This window comes from Manis pentadactyla, chromosome 9 (genome assembly GCF_030020395.1).
Source record: "Manis pentadactyla isolate mManPen7 chromosome 9, mManPen7.hap1, whole genome shotgun sequence".
In the NCBI taxonomy this organism is placed as follows: domain Eukaryota; kingdom Metazoa; phylum Chordata; class Mammalia; order Pholidota; family Manidae; genus Manis; species Manis pentadactyla.
The window spans coordinates 16,111,616-16,129,892 of NC_080027.1; the positions used below are offsets into that span (position 1 = coordinate 16,111,616).

General features: G+C 50.0%; 1 protein-coding gene across 2 annotated transcripts; it reads right to left on the minus strand.

Annotated features, from left to right (window-relative positions):
- Nucleotides 1-73: 73 nt before the first annotated feature.
- TMEM109 (transmembrane protein 109) lies at nucleotides 74-14,253 on the minus strand. 2 transcript variants are annotated; one of them, XM_036924564.2, is made up of 4 exons: nucleotides 14,090-14,253; nucleotides 3,164-3,408; nucleotides 2,151-2,253; nucleotides 74-1,694 (listed from the first exon to the last, which is right to left on the minus strand). In XM_036924564.2, the coding sequence occupies exons 2-4, from the start codon at nucleotides 3,398-3,400 to the stop codon at nucleotides 1,303-1,305; spliced, it is 732 nt and encodes a 243-aa protein (XP_036780459.1). In that variant the 5' UTR covers nucleotides 3,401-3,408; nucleotides 14,090-14,253; the 3' UTR covers nucleotides 74-1,302. The 2 variants fall into 2 exon arrangements, with proteins under 2 accessions (XP_036780459.1, XP_036780451.1); XM_036924556.2 differs by lacking the exon at nucleotides 14,090-14,253 and adding an exon at nucleotides 13,896-14,080.
- Between the last annotated feature and the right edge of the window lie 4,024 nt (nucleotides 14,254-18,277).

The following is an 18,277-nucleotide window of genomic DNA, read 5'->3' on the forward strand; positions in this document are numbered from 1 at the left end:
AGCACTGAGCAGCTCTACAGAAATGGGTTCAGCTGTAGAGGGAGAAATCAAAGCAATGCAGACTCTGAATAAATACATTTTATACAGAACAACATAATAAAATAGCGTGCATTTTATTTAAAACCAACCAAGCGCTGATAAAAATATAGAGATCACTGTAGCTGGGATTCCACATCAAAACTGGGCATTAATTTATTCTTCACGTCATATGCCAGGCCTGGCAGAGGACAACCACCTCCATCAGAGCCTCAAAGGAAGAATGAGGGCCCCGGTGGAGGGCTCAGCCAGCAGGTTCAGCCTGTTCCACGCACAGTGTGGGGGGAAGGGGCTGTGGCGTGCATCTCTGGTGTGTCTGCTGTGTGTTCCTCCGTGGACAGTGGACACTGATCAGTAACTCACCAGTGGCCACGAGTGGAGAAAGAGGGATGGAGAACCACCTGGAGCTGCTCAGACAAGGAGGTGAGTCCTCCCTCCCCCATAGGTGTCTCTGAAATCCCCACAGGGGATCTGATGGCCATTGCAGGGTCCTACTTGTGGGCACAAGCCTACGAAGCAGTCATCTTTTGCTTTGGCTGAAGGGGAATCAGGATTGTAAGAGGGACCATTCTCTTCTTGAGACCAAGTAGCCACAGTGCACTTTCCTACATACAGTACAGCAGCAGGCAAGCAGAGGGCTAAGGCCCCACTGGCTTGCATTAAGGCACTTGTAACAGACTCAATGTGCATTCTTGCCCCCAGCTCCATGTGGGGTTGCCCCCATCCTTCCCCTCAGGTCCCACATGCCCTGCCTTTTCCTTATGCTGGGCAATGAAGAGGACAGGAGTGTTCCTGGAGGGACTGTGGTTTGGCTGGAGTACAGGGCTCAAAGGAGACAAACAGGAAGGGAGCCAGGGACTGGGCAAAGGAGGAGCTACAGGCCAGGACAGCAAGCACCTCAGGAGGAAGGCAAGGCAGCGGCAGAGAGCTGGCTGAGTCCCAGGACCAATGGAGCGATACTCACTGAGAGCAGTTGCAGAAGCTGGAGAGGAGGCCCCCTGACCTGCCCTAGATGCAGCAGGCTGAGTGCAGAGAAAGGGTTAAAATACCAACCCCAGACAGAGAACCTCAGGAGAAGACAGAGCCCCCAGGGAGCAGCAGGGGGAACAGTCTTCCTCTCTCAGCCAGGGGGTCTAGAGCAGAGGTAATGGTTCTGGAGGTTCAGAGATGGGGCAAGAAAGGGGCAGGAGGCTAGAAGGAGGGCTGCACGACCCAGATGCAGTGCAGCTCTTTGGCAGGACGAAGGCGGCGTGGTCCACGTCCTCCTCACTCCTCCTCCACGCTCCGGGGCGCCTTGGCCACTCTCCTCTGCCTCCAGCGCAGCTCCTCCACCTGGCGCTCCAGCCCTTGTACCTTGGCCTCCAGTTGGGCCCCTGAGGCCCGGGTGCCAGTGAGCCGGCTCAGCAAGGCATAGAGGGTCAGCAAGGCCAGGAGGAGCAAGGCCCGCATGGAGGGGTCAGGCACCGACCTCACCAGGGCCACAAAGCCGGCCAGGAAGAGGACAACCTTCAGGCCCCACAGGATCCGCCCCAGCAAGGCCAAGACCAAGCCCAGGAGCAGGGACAGAAGCCAGTAGACGACCAGGGCCCCAGCTCCCCACAGCAGGAAGGTCTGGACCTGGCTGGGGCTGAGCTTCAGGCCTTGGGTGAGGTGATCTCCTGGAAGGAAGGAGAGTCACAGAATCAGCCAACCTGGAGTGGTGAGGAGTCAGGGGGGAATGAACCAAAAACGGTGGAGGAGTTAAACCCCACTGCAAAGGGAAAATCCTTTCCCATAGGGTCATGAGACACGAGCTTGAATTTCAGCTCTGGTTCCTGCTGGCTATGTGTAGATTATTTATCTTGGTTAAGCCCGTTTCATCTAAAAAAATGGGAGTAGATCTCTGGGTTGTGGGAAACAGTGAGATATTGGGCTTAGCACAAAGCTCTGCCTGACATGAAGCCAATGCCCGGTAGTGGGTGGTGGTCATTAGCCTGCTCTTGTACTTGACTCTGGGGAGACCCGGAAGATGTTGAGCAGCTGGGGAAAAGTCTGGACCCTGAAAAGATAAACTCCCCGAAAGAGGAAGTGACCAGCTAAGTTCCAACAGGCCTAAGCAGTTCTCTGCTACTCACCATCCAGCGCCAGGGCATTCAGCAGCTGCGCAGAGATGCCGGAGAGAGCGAAGAAAGCCACAGAGATGGCGGAAGAGATGGCCCACATCACCTGAGACAAGGTCTGTGGAGAAAGCGGGGTGCGAGATGAGTCCAGCACCACTGATGCTCTTCTGCTCAAGCCTCGTCATCACGGCCCAGGTGACGCCTGGCAGGGACGTCTGACGCCTGGCAGGGACGTCTGCCCCCTGCTTTTCAGCCAGGTTTGCTCAGGTGGGCCTGGCCGAGGGGTCCCTCCCGCAGCCGCCTTCCAGTGCACAGGCATGGCAAGCAGGCAATTTCTCCTTCCTGAACTGCAACCCAAGACATCTGGGCCCTAATTCAACTGATATGGTGGAATACATTTGTAGTGGGAGTAGGTGAGCATGTGGCGTGGGGGATCATCAAATCCCTGTAAAACTGGGGTCCTTCTAGACTCCCAGGGAATCAAGGAGTTGTGTGACATAACATCCTGTGAAGAGCTAGGATGTTTCAATGAAAAAGAGTCAATCATCTCTACTATCTTATGGATTTTATAAAAGATTGCTTCAGCCACTTAGTATGACCTATCAGAAGTATGTGACATCATGCCTGGGGTGCCAATAGGCAGATGAAACAGCCCTGCCCAACTCTACAGGTGAAGAAAACATCAGGTCTGGTATTTTGCCAGTTTGACTTCAGGTCAGATTTAGACCAGAGTCAGACAGTACAGTCACCCAGTGAGATGGGTTTATAAAGATGGCCCATTTCTTGGCCCTTTTGGCAAGAAAGGGAAGGACCAAGGGAAAGACAGGGGTGGAGCTACAGGCCTCAGGGTAGGATGCAAACCATGGGAACATAAAAGGCAGGTACTGGGCTGGCTTCATTTTGTGGAATTTGGGCAACCAGAACTACGACACAGAGGATATGGAGTCAAGACAGGGTGGCTGTTAATGTTGTCTTCTTCTTGGTGTTTCCCGAATGAGTGTGGTCACAGCAGGGAACACCTTTCTTACCTCGGAAACCAGGTGCACGGTCTCTGGCCCCACCCAGGCATCCAGTGCTCCGCGCACAGATCGGCCCATCTGGCTCAAGAGATCAACAGGGGCCTCCCTCTTCTGCTGGCCAGGTGGTGTGAAATCCTGATGGGGCTGTGATGATGCTGACTGGAGGAGGACGAGGGCCACTAGGACCATCAGGACAACTTTGAAGAAATGCCTGCCCCGTGGCGAGCTGCTTCCGAAGCCTGCCATGGCTGGGTCTGTGAGGGGGGAAGCACAGGGTGAGCAGAGAGCCAGACTAGCCCAGTGGCCACCTGTCCCAGTTCTGACCTGCCCTGACACTCCCCTCCACCACTACCCTGCTAGCTGAGAAAGGCACAAGGGCTTTCTGCTTAATCTGGGCACAACCATCTGACTCACAGGTTCCTCTTTCACATTCTTTACCACCTGCATATTAACTAACTGGCAAGTATTATTCAGTGCCTCAGGGTGGACGGGAAGATCTCATTAAGGCTTATTCCAGTTCTAAAAGTCTGAAGGCCTGTTTCCATGTCTTAGGTGCTATGGGCATAAAAACATTTTAAGACTATAAGGCTTTGTTCCCAAGGAGGTTATCTACTTAAGATAAAGCTGACAAAGCAAACAACTTAAAAATAGCACACAATAGGATTACCACTGTATAATAATGTAAAGAAAAGTGCTCAGTTATGTGCTCAAACAAGAAAAATCTGCACATATGCCACTGGCTTGGTTGGCAGGGCTGTGATGTGAAGCAGGATTATCCTCCTTGCCCCTATTGGAATGATGAGAAGAAACTGAGACTTAAGAGTTAAGCATTTACCCAAAGTCACCCAGGTAAATAGAAAGGCCAGGATTTGAACCCTAGCTTCTCCTTCCAAATCACACATTCACTGGGAGTGAAGGTAATCCAGTGGATCCCAACTGTGGCTGCTCACTGGAATCACCTGGGGCTTCACGAGGCACTGATGCCTCTATCCTGAGCCCCGAGGTCCTGATGTCACTGGGTGTGGCTTAGGCTTAGACCTGCAGGAGCTCCCAGGCGATGCCACAGTGAAAAGTTGAGACCCACTGACACAGAATGGCCTCACCTCCCAAGCCCCCAGTGCAGACAATGGGTTAAAGCACAACCTTTAAGGCAAGATATTTATCAAAAAAAGCCTAGCCATGTGTCACCTCTCATTTAATCCTCACAACAACCCATCAGGCAGGCACTGTTATCTCCATTTTGCTGATGAAGAAACCAAGGCAAGAAAAAAAGATAAAGAAATCAATTTGAAAGTGGGGAAGCCAGGATTGGAATCTAGGTGCATCTAATTTCAGATCCCTCGCCATACCATCCAGTAGTATCATTGCCCACATAAGACTTAGAGGTGATTTAGAAAGTCATGCAATAGATTATTCATGAGCAAAGTAAGCTTGACATCTACCAATCATCTCCATGAATTGCTGGTGACAATTAACCACTTTGTGCTCTATGCTCTGATCTGGTCTATAACATGGTGCTATAGGCAAGCTAAGACCTAACAAATTCCAATTCATTGAAGCAGGTGAAGATCGACCAAGAAAAGTGTTTGCAAGTACAACTTCTATTTGTCACCATGCTTGAGAAATGTCAAACAGCACCAGCAAATCCCCTGTTCTCTTCCAAGCTCAGAAATGAATCTGCAGCTCCAGGGAGCTGCCCTGATTCACACCCAATGATCAGAGGCTAAGCGACGATCCTGAGGTAGGAGCAGCCAGGTGTTTGAAGTGTTTGCAGTTACCAGGTGTAGGGAAAATGGAAATTCCCACAGCCAGGACCTTCACCTGACATTAATCTATTTGCCCACTGCAAACATACAATGGTGTAAACTGGCCTACTGTGCAGGCACATGCTTGCACACATGTTGGCAATGAGCCATGATTGTCTGTTGCTACATAAAGACCTCTGACCAACACTGCACGGAGGTGGACTGCAGACTTTCCAGATGCAGACGTGATTCTAGCACTCCACCTACCACCATGAAAATAAAACTTGGTATAAGACCTTTACGCACAATGGTCCCTTGTTGTTATTTGGTCTCACTGAATCCAGAGTGAACTTGCCTGGGGCTGAAACCCTCTGGTGCTACATTTGGTGTAGTCAGCAGGATTTGCTGTAGACTGAAAAAAATGTAATAAGCTGCCCTCATGGGAGGGGTACTTCAGCGGGCTGCCCCTATGGATGGGGAAATACTGCAGGATACCCCTGTGGGGGAGGAGATATTTGGGTGTCCCCCAATGGGCATGTGGTCTGAGGTGGCTTTCCTACTCTACCAGGACTGGGGGAGGTGGAGGGGACACCTGAGGCAGTGGTGGAGGCCCTTCACAAGATTGGGAAATCCTTAGAGAAACTGAGTGCCCACATGGTGGCAGGAGCCATGGGTTGGCTATTTCTCATAGTATTAAACAATGCTGTAAATGAGAAGGAGGTGCTCTTGTGAGAAGCATGAGAAGAGGCAGCATGAGAACGTGAGAGGCAAGGCACTGGAGGAGGCAAAAAATATACCGGTGACTGAGATAGTGGTACTCTGCAGAGCAGCAAGAGGGCTGCCATCAGCCCTGGAAGGGGTGGAGGATATGTTGGAAGAGGATGAGGAGGTGGATGTTGTGCTCTAGGCACCAACCCCTCCTCTATTGAAATTCCATTCTGTTGCAGCCAAGAAAATAAAGACACAGCCACTGCCGTTTCCCCCAGGAGAGGTGCAGCACACGCCCCGCCCCGCCACCGAGGTTGTGGAGCACTCCAAGTTCTACCCCTATACACAAATGGAGCCAGTAGATCTGGGCTCCCAGTTTCAGCAGAAACCCTTGGAGTCCACATCAGCCTGGCTCCTGTGCCTCTGGCATGTATGGATGGATAGTATCCTCCTGTCTGGATTAGAGATGGGAAAGCTGGCTTCCCTGACAACGCATCCTGCCTTGCAGCAGTGACTACAGAATGCACACCAGACTCCAGGGAACCATTCACTTCTCGAATGGCTTATGGCCGTCCTTTGCACTGAATGGCCTAATCAGGGTGACTTACCATCTTCCCCAGCTGGATGGCAGATGTATGCCGAGCTCTAACAGGTGTTACAGGAGTTGGGCATGAAAAATGCTATTCATAACCTAGGAAATTAGGCCCTGACGAGGAGCTGTTAACTGCTGCGATGAGGGATACAGTGCTGTATCTTAGAATGTAGACATTCTTGCCCCTCATTTAGGGCAGCCAGTAAATGCAGTTACCCATGCTGTGGGGGACTCTGAAGCAACGCAGGCATGGAAAGGAGGGCACTTTGCTACTGAGAAGAAGGGCTTAAAGGGCCCCGTGAAGGTCAGAAGGACTCAGATGTAGGTTGATTTGATAAAGGCAGGAGCAGACAAAGAGAAATTGGATGGCAAGTCAAATAAAATCTTACTGGAGCTGTGGTAACACCTGAAGCCAGAGCAGTAGGACCAAGAAATGGAAGCCAGAGACAAAGCCATGGGTCTGGCCTGTGCACCTACAAGACTTCCTGCTGGACAGTGGAACCAGCCTTGCCTAGACCTTCACAGGAAGCTGACTGGGTGATACCGTTTGACTGAGGGGAGGGTCAAGGCACCTGCCTTGAGGGTCCAGGTGGAGACCAGAGGCCACATGCTGAAACACCTATTCATTGGTCCCCAGTGAATGTATGTGTCCTGGCTCTGGTAGACACAGGAGCTAAATGATCACTGATTTATGGCAACCCTTAGCGGGTTCCCAGGACCCCCCGCTGTTACAGATGGATATGGGGGTAAGGCTGTCAGAGTCAAATAAGCCCGAATCCCACTGGGAATAGGGCATCAATCCCCAAGGAAGGATACTGTGTAAATCTCTCCCATCCCTGAATATATTTTGGGGGTAGGTATCCTGCAGGGCCTGTGGTTGCAGACCACTGCAGGGGAGAGCAGACTGAGGATCTGTGTGGTGCAGGCAGTGCTGAGGGGACATGCTAGGCACCTGTGCACAGCTTTGCTTGTGCCTCTGCGGGTGACTAATACTAAGCAATACAAATTGCCTGGGGGGCATAAAGAAATTGGCGAAACCCTCCAGGAACTGGAGAGGGTGGGTATTATAAAGCCCACCCATAGTCCTTTTAATTTCCTGCTGCAGCTAGTAAAAAAGTCGGATGGTTCCTGATATGACAACGGATTACAGAGAAGTGAATAGTCATACCCCTCTGCATGCTGCCATCCCCTCTATTGCAGCCCTCGTGGACACCCTCACTCGTGAACTAGGGACATATCATTATGTTATGGATCTTGCTAATGTCTTCTTTTCCATTGACATAGAACAAGAAAGTCAGGAAAAATTTGTCTTCATGTGGGGAGGATGGCAATGGACTTTCACTGTCCTTCCACAGGGATACCTCCACAGCCCACCAGCTGTCATGGGCTTGTAGCCCAGGACTTGGCAGCATGGGAGAAACTGCCAATGGTGTGGCTGTAACATTACATTCATGATGTCATGCTTACTTCTGATTCTCTTACAGACCTAGAAGGAGCAGACCCAGACTGCTGCAACATCTACAGAAGAAAGGAGGGGCTGCAAACAGCACCAAAGTTCAGGGACCTGGTTTGTCAGTCAAATACTTGGGGGTTGTCTGGTCGGGTAAGACCAAAGCTATCCCAGAAGCAGTCAAAGATAAAGTCCAGGTCTTTCTTAACCCTGAAACTATGGCACTACTGCAGGAGTTTGGGGTCTTTTAGGCTACTGGAGAATGTTTATCCAACACTTGGCACAAATTCTGAAGCCCTTATACTATTTGGTATGAAAGGGTGTCAGGTAGGACTGGGATGAAACACGTGCATCTGCTTTTGCTACTGCAAAATGGGCAGTCAAGGCTGTGCAGGCCTTGAGTGTGATAGACCCATCAAGGCCCTGTGAGCTGGATGTCCACGTGACTGAAGACAGTTATACCTAGGGTCTCTTGAAGTGGCTTGAATGAACTTGCCAACCTATTGGATTCTGGTCACAACTCTGGAAAGGAGCAGAAGTGTAGTACACCTTAAGAGATAAACAATAGGCTGCTGTGTACCCCGCCTTGATGTCTATGGAGCCCATTACTGGAGAGGCCCCAGTACTGGTTAGAACCACCTATCCCACTGCAGGGTGGGTATAAGACTGGACCCAAAAGCTGTGGAGTGGTGTGGCACAGATGCCTACACTGGCCAAGTGGGGCACATACCTACAGCAGTGTAGTGCCCTCGCTACCAGCCCCTTGAGTGGAAAACTCCAACTCTTACTGCGGCCAGTGAGACATACCAGTGAAAGGCCATAAGAATTTGTTTTAGAGCCATTTAGCAGAGAGCCGTTATTGGAGGGAAGAACCCCTATATGTGAAGATGCATGGTACACAGATGGCTCCAGCCATGGGCAGCTTTCCATCCTAAGACCGAGACAATCCGGATGGAAGACGGAGAGGGGAAGAGCAGTCCATGGGCAGAGTTGTGAGCAGTATGGCTTGTGATCACCCAGGAACCCTCCCCACTAGTTGTCTGCACTGACAGCTGGGCCATCTTTTGGGGCTTGACTCCGTGGCTACCGAAGTGGTACCATAACAACTGCTTGGTTGGTCACTGGCCCCTTTGGGGCAAGAGCTGTGGCAAGGCTTATGGGCCTGTGGTCAGACTAAGACAGTTACAGTATATCACGTGACAGGCCATTTGCCAGTGGCATCCCTAGGAAATGATGAAGCAGATGAACTGGCCCAGGTATGCTGGCTGGAAGAAAGCCTGCCTCTGATGCGGCCCAAAGGTTACATCAACATTATGTGGGCTAGGTAGGGCCTGCCTTCAACGTTTGAAGAAGTCAGTAGAGCCCAGCAAGAGTCCATTATGTGCTCTAAAAGGGACTTACACCAAGTCCCACAGCAACCTGGGACAATAGCTCAGGGGCCAATACCCCTTGTCAGGTGGCAGAGACACAATATTGGGCCTCTTCTCATATCAGAGGGGTATCGATATGTCATGACTTGTGTGGACATAGCTACTGGACTTCTGGTTGCTTTTCCTCCATTTTGCACAGACCCAAATGACCAAAAGAGCCTAGGGCATCTCTTTGTAGCCTATGGCTAACTGCAGGGAATTGAGACTGATCAAGGTACCCATTTTACTGGACATGCACTACAAGAATGAGTGCAACAATTAGGGATAAAGTGGAAGTTTCATGTACCATATAATCCCACCAGGGCAGGCATGATAGAGAGGTACAATGGTTTGTTGAAATCCAGCCTAAAATCAGATACTAATAGTCTACAGGGACAGTCAGTCCACCTATGGACAGTGCTATGGTGTTTAAATGAGACGCCCAAGAAGGGGGCATTGAGCCCTGAGACATGCTAACACACATTGCTGCCTTCCCTATATAACCACAAGGACAAACCAAGGAGGAATCGTTAAAGCTGAGGTTGGCTACAGAATAATATCTTGCTGCCAGCACCAATCACAATAAATCCCAGAGACTCTGTTCAGTGGATGTGGTCTTGGACATTTCAACACATGGACCAGTGATGGCTGGCTTCCTGACACCTTGGGGATAAAGCCTGGAAGCTGGCCTCCTGTGTATTCGTGGAGTAACAGCAGAGTGGACCCCACAGATCATGACAGTGTACCCTAAACAGCCAGAAGGTAAGAGCATCTTACTGGGGAGTTTTATCTTCATGGCCAGTGCATGCACCTCCAGGAGCACTACACAGAGATCCCTTGGTAACCCCTACAGGGAGAGGGCTAAAGATACGGTGTGCTAAACCTGGATGGGACCCCCCTTCCTGCCACAGTTCCATCACAGGACAACTCTCTTGCATCCATCCTACCTGATGGACAAGATTTGCCTAGTGTCATTGTTAGTGTCATTAAAACATGTGTCTTATTGCTCTTAAGGTTAATCTCCTCTAATGCCTTTGTATATTGGGCACACACCATAGCAAAACTGCTGCTTGCTGGGCGTGCTTGGAGTTCCCTACCTGATCTGCTACTGGTATCCCATGGAAAGTGTGAGTCGTGAACTCATCTGAGTGAAACTGGTTTGAACACAGCTGGAATGACCATTTGGGGGCAATCAATCTCCTCAGGCTTGAGGATGCCTCTATTGCTTTGTGGAATCTGGTTAAAATGTTCCAGCCTTCTCACATAGGGACCACTACAGAAGACTGAGGGTGCGTAGACTGTGAGGCGAGAATCCTGGAAGGGTGGAGTCAGGGAAAATGGAAGTTCCCATGGACAGTATGCTCACCTGACCTTAATCTACTTGCTCACTGCACATGTGCAATGATGTAATATTGGCCCACTGTGCAGGCACATGCTTGCACATGTGTTAGCAACGAGCCATTATTGTCTGCGCTGGTCTATAAAGACCTCTGCCCAGTGCTCTGCAGCAGAGGTGGATTGCAGACTTGCCAGATGTGGATGTGTTTCTAGTGCTCGACTTGCCGCCGTGAGAATAAAGCTTGGTATAAGACCTTTTAGCCCTAACGTTCCATTGTCGTTATTCAGTCTCACCGAATCCAGAGTGAACTTGCCCAGAGCTGAAACCCTCCAGTGCTACACCAGGTCACTCAGGAGCTGGCCAGAAACAGAAGCCATCAAGATGGAAGAGAGATGCTCCCATTCTTTCTCAGGGGGAAAGAGGAGGGTCCATCCAAGAAAGGATCATAAAAATAGCACATTTAGGACACTCTCTGGCCCAGAAACAGCTGCTTTAAGTCCCTCTTCAGGGCTATGGAATAAGGCAGGGCTGCAAAATACACACTTCACGTGGAACAGCCCCCAGCTGGGCAGCCTTCTACTCTCCGACTCTTTTTTGGCACAAATCAAGAAGCAGATGGTTCCTGCCTGCCAGTGTTCAGAGATGAGGAAAGCACAGGTTAGTTCCTGAGCTACCTGGGTCATAACCACAATGGGGACTGAAAAGAGCAGGGTTGCTATCTTGGGTTGATCCTATATCCAAAGATTTCCATCAGGAAGGATCAGATGTCTGTTCTAGAAGGTCACAGTGACAGGAGCTGCTCCCCCCATGGCAGCCTCTGCATTATGTGCTCCCCTTTGCTTTCAAGTGGTCATCTGCCTCAGTCAGGGGGAGCCGAGAGACCTTGGAATAAACCCTCAATGGTGAGGTCAGCACTGCCCTGCCAGCTGACTCCTAATGTGCACTGGACACCTAACAGGATTCTGGAGCATGCCCTTTGCAGATAAGAGCACAGATTACTGGCTGGTGCATTTCTTCACTGTTCTTTAACAAGACTTCTTCTCATTTATTCCAGATTAATCCCAGGCAGTAAGAATTGGACCACTGCCATTATGCTTCCTCACTTCAGTCCAATTAAATACTTTTAATAAAGAGAAGTCATGGTAGCTGTAGCACCAGATTTCAGCTCCTGGCAAGTTTACTCTGGATTCAGCAAGACTGAAAAATGACAGGAGAGCATTGGGAAAGTGTTCATACCCAGCTTTATTCTTGTGATTGCTGATCAATAGCTTAGATTACATCCCCTGAATCTGCATGCAAGTCTATAATCCACAATCCGCAAAGAGCACCGGGAGGAGGTCTTTATATAGCAACACAGACAAAAAATGGCTCATTGCCAACATGTGGGTAAGCACGTGCCCCCACAGTAGGCCAGTTATTACGTAAGCAGGTGATAGCATTGCACTCATGCAGTGGGCAAATCGATCAGGGTCAGGTGAGCATCCTATGGGAACTTCCATTTTCCCTACAGTAGTCAAGAGCCAAAGCAGTATAGAGCTCTGAGAGGAAGTATGTCTTAAACACCTTCACCTCCTGCAATGCCCAGCCTCAGATAAATAGGAGGCACTCAACACAAAGTGTGTGTGTGTGTACATTTTTCATTTACGAAGTGCTTGGTATTTCACTCTCATTTAACTCTTACAACAGTCTTATGAGGTATTGCTGCTCTCCACATTTTACTCATACAACTACTCAACTTACTCATAAAACATAACGTCCATAAAACTGGATTAGAGAGGCCAAGTGACTTGTTCAAGTTCACCCAGCCGAACTGGGACCTGACTTCAGAACCCAGGACTTAAATCTTGCCCTTTTGCCAGTCTACACTCCCGCACTGTCAACTACAGAAGACAAGCTCCCTAGCCTCATGGCACTTAAAGTTCTGCCAAATATCAACAAGCTCAAAGTGAGATGGCATCCAGACTCCCCCAAGGGGACCACATACCAGGAGGTGACCTACCGCTGGGCTTACAGGTCATGGTTTCATACAAGGACAGCAAAATACGGGGATTAGACCTGCCACTTGTGTTCAGGTAGATGCAATACGCCTCAGGCAGGGCTGGGAGAACCCAGCAGAGCTGGGGAAACTGCTTTTCTTAACTGTGGTAGTGAGAAAGCACTGTTTAGCTACGGTTTGCTCAGAGGGCAGGGTGGAGCAGTCCACCCCCACCCTCCACCCAAGACTCTTTCCTCCAGTTGTTTCCTTTCACACTATGAATCACTGCACAGCAGGAGGGGCAGCCGACCTAGTGCCCTCTGCTGGCCCTTATTTTCCCATCATTGCTTGGGGGAGCTCCAACAGAGCCGCGCGGTTCGCAACTCTAGCCACCCATCAGAACCGCCTGGGGAGCCTGATCAAGCAAGGGCATCTGTCCTACCCAGGACCGACTTTACTTTCCAAGAATGAGGTTCAGTCTTTTGTTTTTAGACCTCTTCAGCATAAAGATAGCTGCTACAAACGAGCAGCAACGCCAGGAAAAGTCTACTCCAAGCAAAGCCCTCAAAGTGTAGCAGAGTACAGTAGACTCAATTCTGTCACAAACTAGAAGCCACTACCTTATGTCTACTACTTAACTTGTCCGTACCAGTCTCCCAGTAAAATGTAAATGCGGGCTGAGAGGGGTTAAGAGTTATTGCAAGGAGTTAACATGTTTTTTCAAGAACCTTGTAAACGTAACCACCTATAGAAATGTTGCAGTTACACAAACTGCCAATACACCATTCATTACATTGTAACATAATTTAGCGGTTTATTTGCCTATCTTCCCCCATTTGACTGTGAGCACCTTCTGGTCAGACTTGACAACTAACTTTTCTTGGAATGCCCAGTGCCTAGCACAGAACGATGACTAATAAGTGCTTATTAAACGAATACTAGAAGCGTGCCAGGAAGCCGTGAGGGTAGCAATGCAGAGCCATGGAGAGGCAGGGAGAGGGGGCTTATTTTAAAACTGATCCAAATATGCAGCGGCCACCCGAGAAGCACAGCTGCGTTGAAAGGAAGCGCCTAGGCGGCACGAAGCTACCGCTGAGAATGAAGTCCAGCGTCCGGGCAGGTGGGGGCGGCCCCCGCTAAACCCCTGACAGCTGCTGCCCAGCAACTGTTTGGGGGCAGGGCGACGGGCAAAGGGGCAGCTTACCCAGCCACTCCGCGCCCTCCCCAGGCCCAGCCTCCCCGAGACCGGGTGTCAGTGGCATGTGCTATTTCAAACAGCGCTTCCCTTGCCAAGCCCTGCTGGGTGGCGTCGCTGGCAAGGGATGTGGCGTGGCCCATGGGTTAGGGGTTATCCCAACGGGCTCCAAGCGAGGCCGCGGGAGGCTGGGTCGTGTGGTGGGGGTCGGAGACGAGGGGCTCAGCGCTAGCGTCTTAGCCAGACTGGCAGCTGCCCCTCCTCAGCTGGACCTCGCTGCAGCTCTCCGAACCCTCCTCTCCCCGGAAACGCAAGCCTCTGCTGTTACCTAGTAACGACGCCCCCTGTTGCATAGCAACGAAGATGCGGGTCCCCCGTTTGTTTTCTCCACCGCACGACGTCAGACCCCCTCCCCACTCTTGCTCGCCAAGCCTGTCGGCTCCGCTCTGGCCCCGCCTACAATGGCTGCCACCTCCCCTTCTCGCTTGCTGCTCCCGGGCGTCGGTCTCCGCTCACACTCACCGGGCTCCAGATACCGCTGCCCTTCACGTGCAACTTCGCTAAAACGCGCCTCCAAACCCGCGCCTCAACTCCTGGGCGTTGGTTTATTGTCTGCGCACGCGCAAGGCGGGCGGCGCGGGGCGGAGGGACCAGCCGACCTCACTCCAGGCCCGAACCCGGAGCCGTGAGCGCATGCGCCCTACCCCTCGCTACTGTTTATTCCCAAACAATCCCACCGCGAGGGATTGGGGTCGGAAGTTCGAGCTGGGAACGGAAGTCTGTCAGGAAAGGGGAAAGAAGTGACACTGTATCTGGGCTGTAGAATGGATACACTGAATCTTTGAATAAGGGGTCAAAGCCTATCCGCTTCTTCAAGCCTTCGGCGTTTTGGGCGGTGTAGTTCTCGAGCTACGCGGTGCCTCGTGGGCACGGTGGGAAATGTAGTTCTTCTACCCAAGACGCGCCCTGGAGCACCTGGTCTTCTGAGAAATTTGCCGCGCTAAAAAGGCACAAAGGGAAGAGGTGTTACAGGAGCAGTTGGAGACACACAGCGGCGGAAAACGCATCCGCTCCCTCTGAGAGCAGTTCCATGCCGGAACTCTGTAGATGGCTTCCAAATGTTCACTCAATTTCAGGGAAGGAAAGGAGCCAACTAACTTCCTGACCCCGTTTCTACAAAAAAAGGCTGCATTCTGAGGGGAACGGATCAGGGGTTTGGAATGAGGTGAGCCCTTGCCTGCTTTGTGATTCTAGACATGTCACTTCAGCTCCCTGCGCCTCAGTTGTTTCAACTTTACTACAAATTGCTATGAGGTCCTAAAAATACCGCTTCACTCCACGGTAGGTGTGGAGATTCACTGCAACAGCTTGAGTTAATTAAAAAAAACAAAAAAAAACTTAATCCAAGTTGCTGTCCGAATGCTTTTTTCACACTGGCTGCCATAGGAAAGCTCTACTTTGATGTTTAAACAGTTCCTGAAACTCAACACTCTCTAAAACGGAACTCTTTTACACTCCTTGAATCAGGCTTCTCATTCTGCCTTCTTCCCAGACTACACTTTCGAGTAGCAACCGTGTCACCTCATCCAGTTGTTTCTTTCCGTCAGATGTTTCTCAAACGCATCCATCGTCCTCTTGAGCCTCATCACTTCCTTCCTCAGATAAAGGTCTCTTTCAGAATAGGCTCTGGGAACATCCTGACCATCACTTTCCAGGCTTTTTAACAGCTGCAGCTTTACATTTGCTTGTGAGGTCGTTTCCGATTTGTAGGACTACCAATCTCAAGTGACAGATTGTCCTATGCAAGAAACGTAACATTTTTTTTTCCTATGACAAGTTAATTTCATTTCAACTCTCTCTTCCATCTGAGTGGTGGAAGCAGGTCTCCTGCAGTTCAGGGTTCTTCCCACCCTTGATTTACGGGTTGTAAATACCTTTTGGAAAATTAACACAGGGCCAAAGGAGGGGTGTGAGGAGTGGAGGGGAGAATTCCTCTAATCCTCAGTATCAGTTGTTTGAGCTACATCACCTGCCTAATCCTCTGTCATTTGTCCACACAGTTTGCCACCGAATCTACCTAGGAAATGGAGCTTCTGGGTTATTGGCCAGTGTGTCCCCTTGCTTCCTAAGCAGCAGCAGCCTTGGCCTGTGAGAGCAAGGCATAGAGAGTTCCTTTCTCAGGGACCCACCAACCATCCCTTTCTCCCTCTCTCTCCCTTCTCAGCTAGGGAATCTATCTCCTCTGTGGGGAGGTTGAGATTGGGAGAAGTGGGAAGGAATCTAAGATCAAGTTCTTGCCTATATTTACTCTGAAATCAATTATTACCCTGAATCCTTTCTATCCCTTAGGATCTAGCTTTTGAAACTCAAATTCTTGAAAGGTCTCCCTTTTTCTTCCATTCTTTTGTCACAGCCATAAGCTCTCCATGTGGGACTTGGTGACAAGTTTCTCTCTAGTTTTGCTCACACAGTGGTAACCCCAATGCCCTACTAGTACAGTGCCTGACTGGCACACAGTGGGTACTCAGTAAAGATTTGGCCAACAGATAAATTACTGGGTCTCTCTCCCTCAAGTCTGCCCCTCTGCAACGCAATCAGTACGTGCATTCCAGAGGAATCTTCTGGAAGTGCAGTCATCACTCCGTAGCTCAAGTGCTGTTCTGCTGCCAGCCCAATCAAGTCTCACCACCTCTGGTTCAAGGCGCCACCTAAACAGATCCATTGTATTTCCTACCACATACAAATACTTAAGATGCATGGCCTGTCAGGCAGCTTGGCATTTAACCAACAATATTCTTGCCATGTGTCAGGGACTGCTAGTCTCAGAAACAACAGTGACCAGAACAACTATGGTAGCTGTCATTAGGGAGTTTATAGTCTAGCGGAGAACCCAGACATCAGACAGATACTTGGTAAACTGAATGATTTGAGTCATCCCAAGTGGCTCAGAGGAGAATCACAGGGTGTTGTGGGGACTAAACGTCAGTCAGAGGTCAAGAAAAAGGCTCCAGAGGAAGCACCATTTGAGGTGAGTTTGAAGTTTAGTTTGGAGAGAATGGGAGAGGAAGGGAAGGGAGGGAGTTGAGGAAAGTGTTCCAGGGAAAAGTACTGGTACAAGCCAGTGGGGGTAAGTTTGAGGACTTGAAAAGCCAGGGTGGTGGTGGTGGGAAGATGCGGTGAGACTGTGGAGGTCCGCATGGGCCAGATGATGCGGGACTTGGTGACAAGTTTCCTCTGCCAGAACCGCTGTCCTCATTCACATCTCAGCAAAAATGTCACCTCCTCAGAGATGCCCTCCCTGAATTCCCTGCCTGAAGAAGCCTGTTCCTCCAATCCACACCACCTACCCACCTTACTCTGATTTTATTCTTAGCACTCACCACTCTGGAATTTTCTTCCTATGTTGATTGTCTGTGTACTCCTCTCCACCTCCAATAGAATGTAAGCTCCAAGAGAGCAGAAACCTTGTCTTTTCTTGTTCACCATTTGTATCTCCAGTAATCAGAATGGAGCCTGACACCTAGTAGTCAACCAATCAATATTTGTTGAATGAATGAAAAGACTGGAGAGTAGTGGGCATAGATTTTCACTGAAAGTAGATCACTGGCTGTTCTGTGGAAAGTGGATTCAAGGGAGGTCAGGTTGGAAGCAAGATCAATTAGAATGTTATTTTATCCGTGCAGGGGAGAGATAATAGTAGTTTGGACAACCTTGCTTGGCTTTAGGGATAATGATAACAAGCATGAATATTTATCTTGTACTTACTATGTGCCTGGCTTAGTTCAAAGCACTTTTTAAATATTAACTTCTCAAAACTACCCTATGAGTTTGTTCAACTCTTGTTTTCATCACTCCTGGTTTTACAGATGAGGGAATTCGGGCAGAGACCGTTCATCCAGTGTACTAACTGGAGCTGGGATGAGAACACACACAATCTGATTTCAGAGTCCGTGCTCTTGGCCACTGTGCCACAGCATACCTGCAAGTTTTAATGCTTCTCTGCAAGTCTTTGCTTATGCCATTCCTCCTCTTACCTTGAATCCTTTCTATCCCTTAGGATCTGGCTTTTGCGTTCTCTTGTACGCGTTCGCTTCTATCTGAATATTGCTCACATGTCAAAGTCCAGGTCATTCACACCTGTCTGCGTGATCACAGACACAGACCACACCTGTCTGTCCCCTGCTTTGTCTGGATGCCTGATAGACCACACATGTTCTGGACCTGATTCCCAAAAGCTATCTTACAGATACCCACAAAGAACCCTACACGATCTGAGCTGGAGGGGACCTACAACTCATGTAGGAAAGGGGCAGAGAAGCTGGTAACTTGCCTAAGATCATAGGGCAAACTGGTAGTAGAGGCAGTGTTGATTTCTCTACCCGTCTGCGTCTGCGCTTTCTTCTGCGGGTCACTTAGCAGTGTCTCTCAAAGGATAGTCCAAGAAACACTTGCTTCAGAATCACATGGGACACGCTCCGAAAATGCAGACTTTCTAAGTCAGAGCTTAGGAATATACTTTTGAACAAGTTCATTAGGAAATGCTCGCGCGGACCAGTTTGCAAGACCGCGGTGCCACCGGCCAGCGCAGTGGCGGTCTCAAAAGACGTATTGCCGAAATGCGGCGGCTTTAAATTCCCACTGCATTGTGGGAAATGTAGTTTCGGACCGCCTCCGCAGTGAGACCGTTACGGAAGGAACCGAGTCGGCCCG

What these genes read in the sequence shown, in the direction of transcription:
- TMEM109 (XM_036924556.2), bottom strand. Translation starts at nt 13,920, where the DNA reads ATGCAACAGGGGGCGTCGTTACTAG. An exon ending in ACAGGGGGCGTCGTTACTAG is followed by an intron (nt 3,409 to 13,895) that starts GTAACAGCAGAG and finishes CCCCCCTCACAG; the next exon opens with ACCCAGCCATGGCAGGCTTC. An exon ending in CCGTGCACCTGGTTTCCGAG is followed by an intron (nt 2,254 to 3,163) that starts GTAAGAAAGGTG and finishes CTTTCTCCACAG; the next exon opens with ACCTTGTCTCAGGTGATGTG.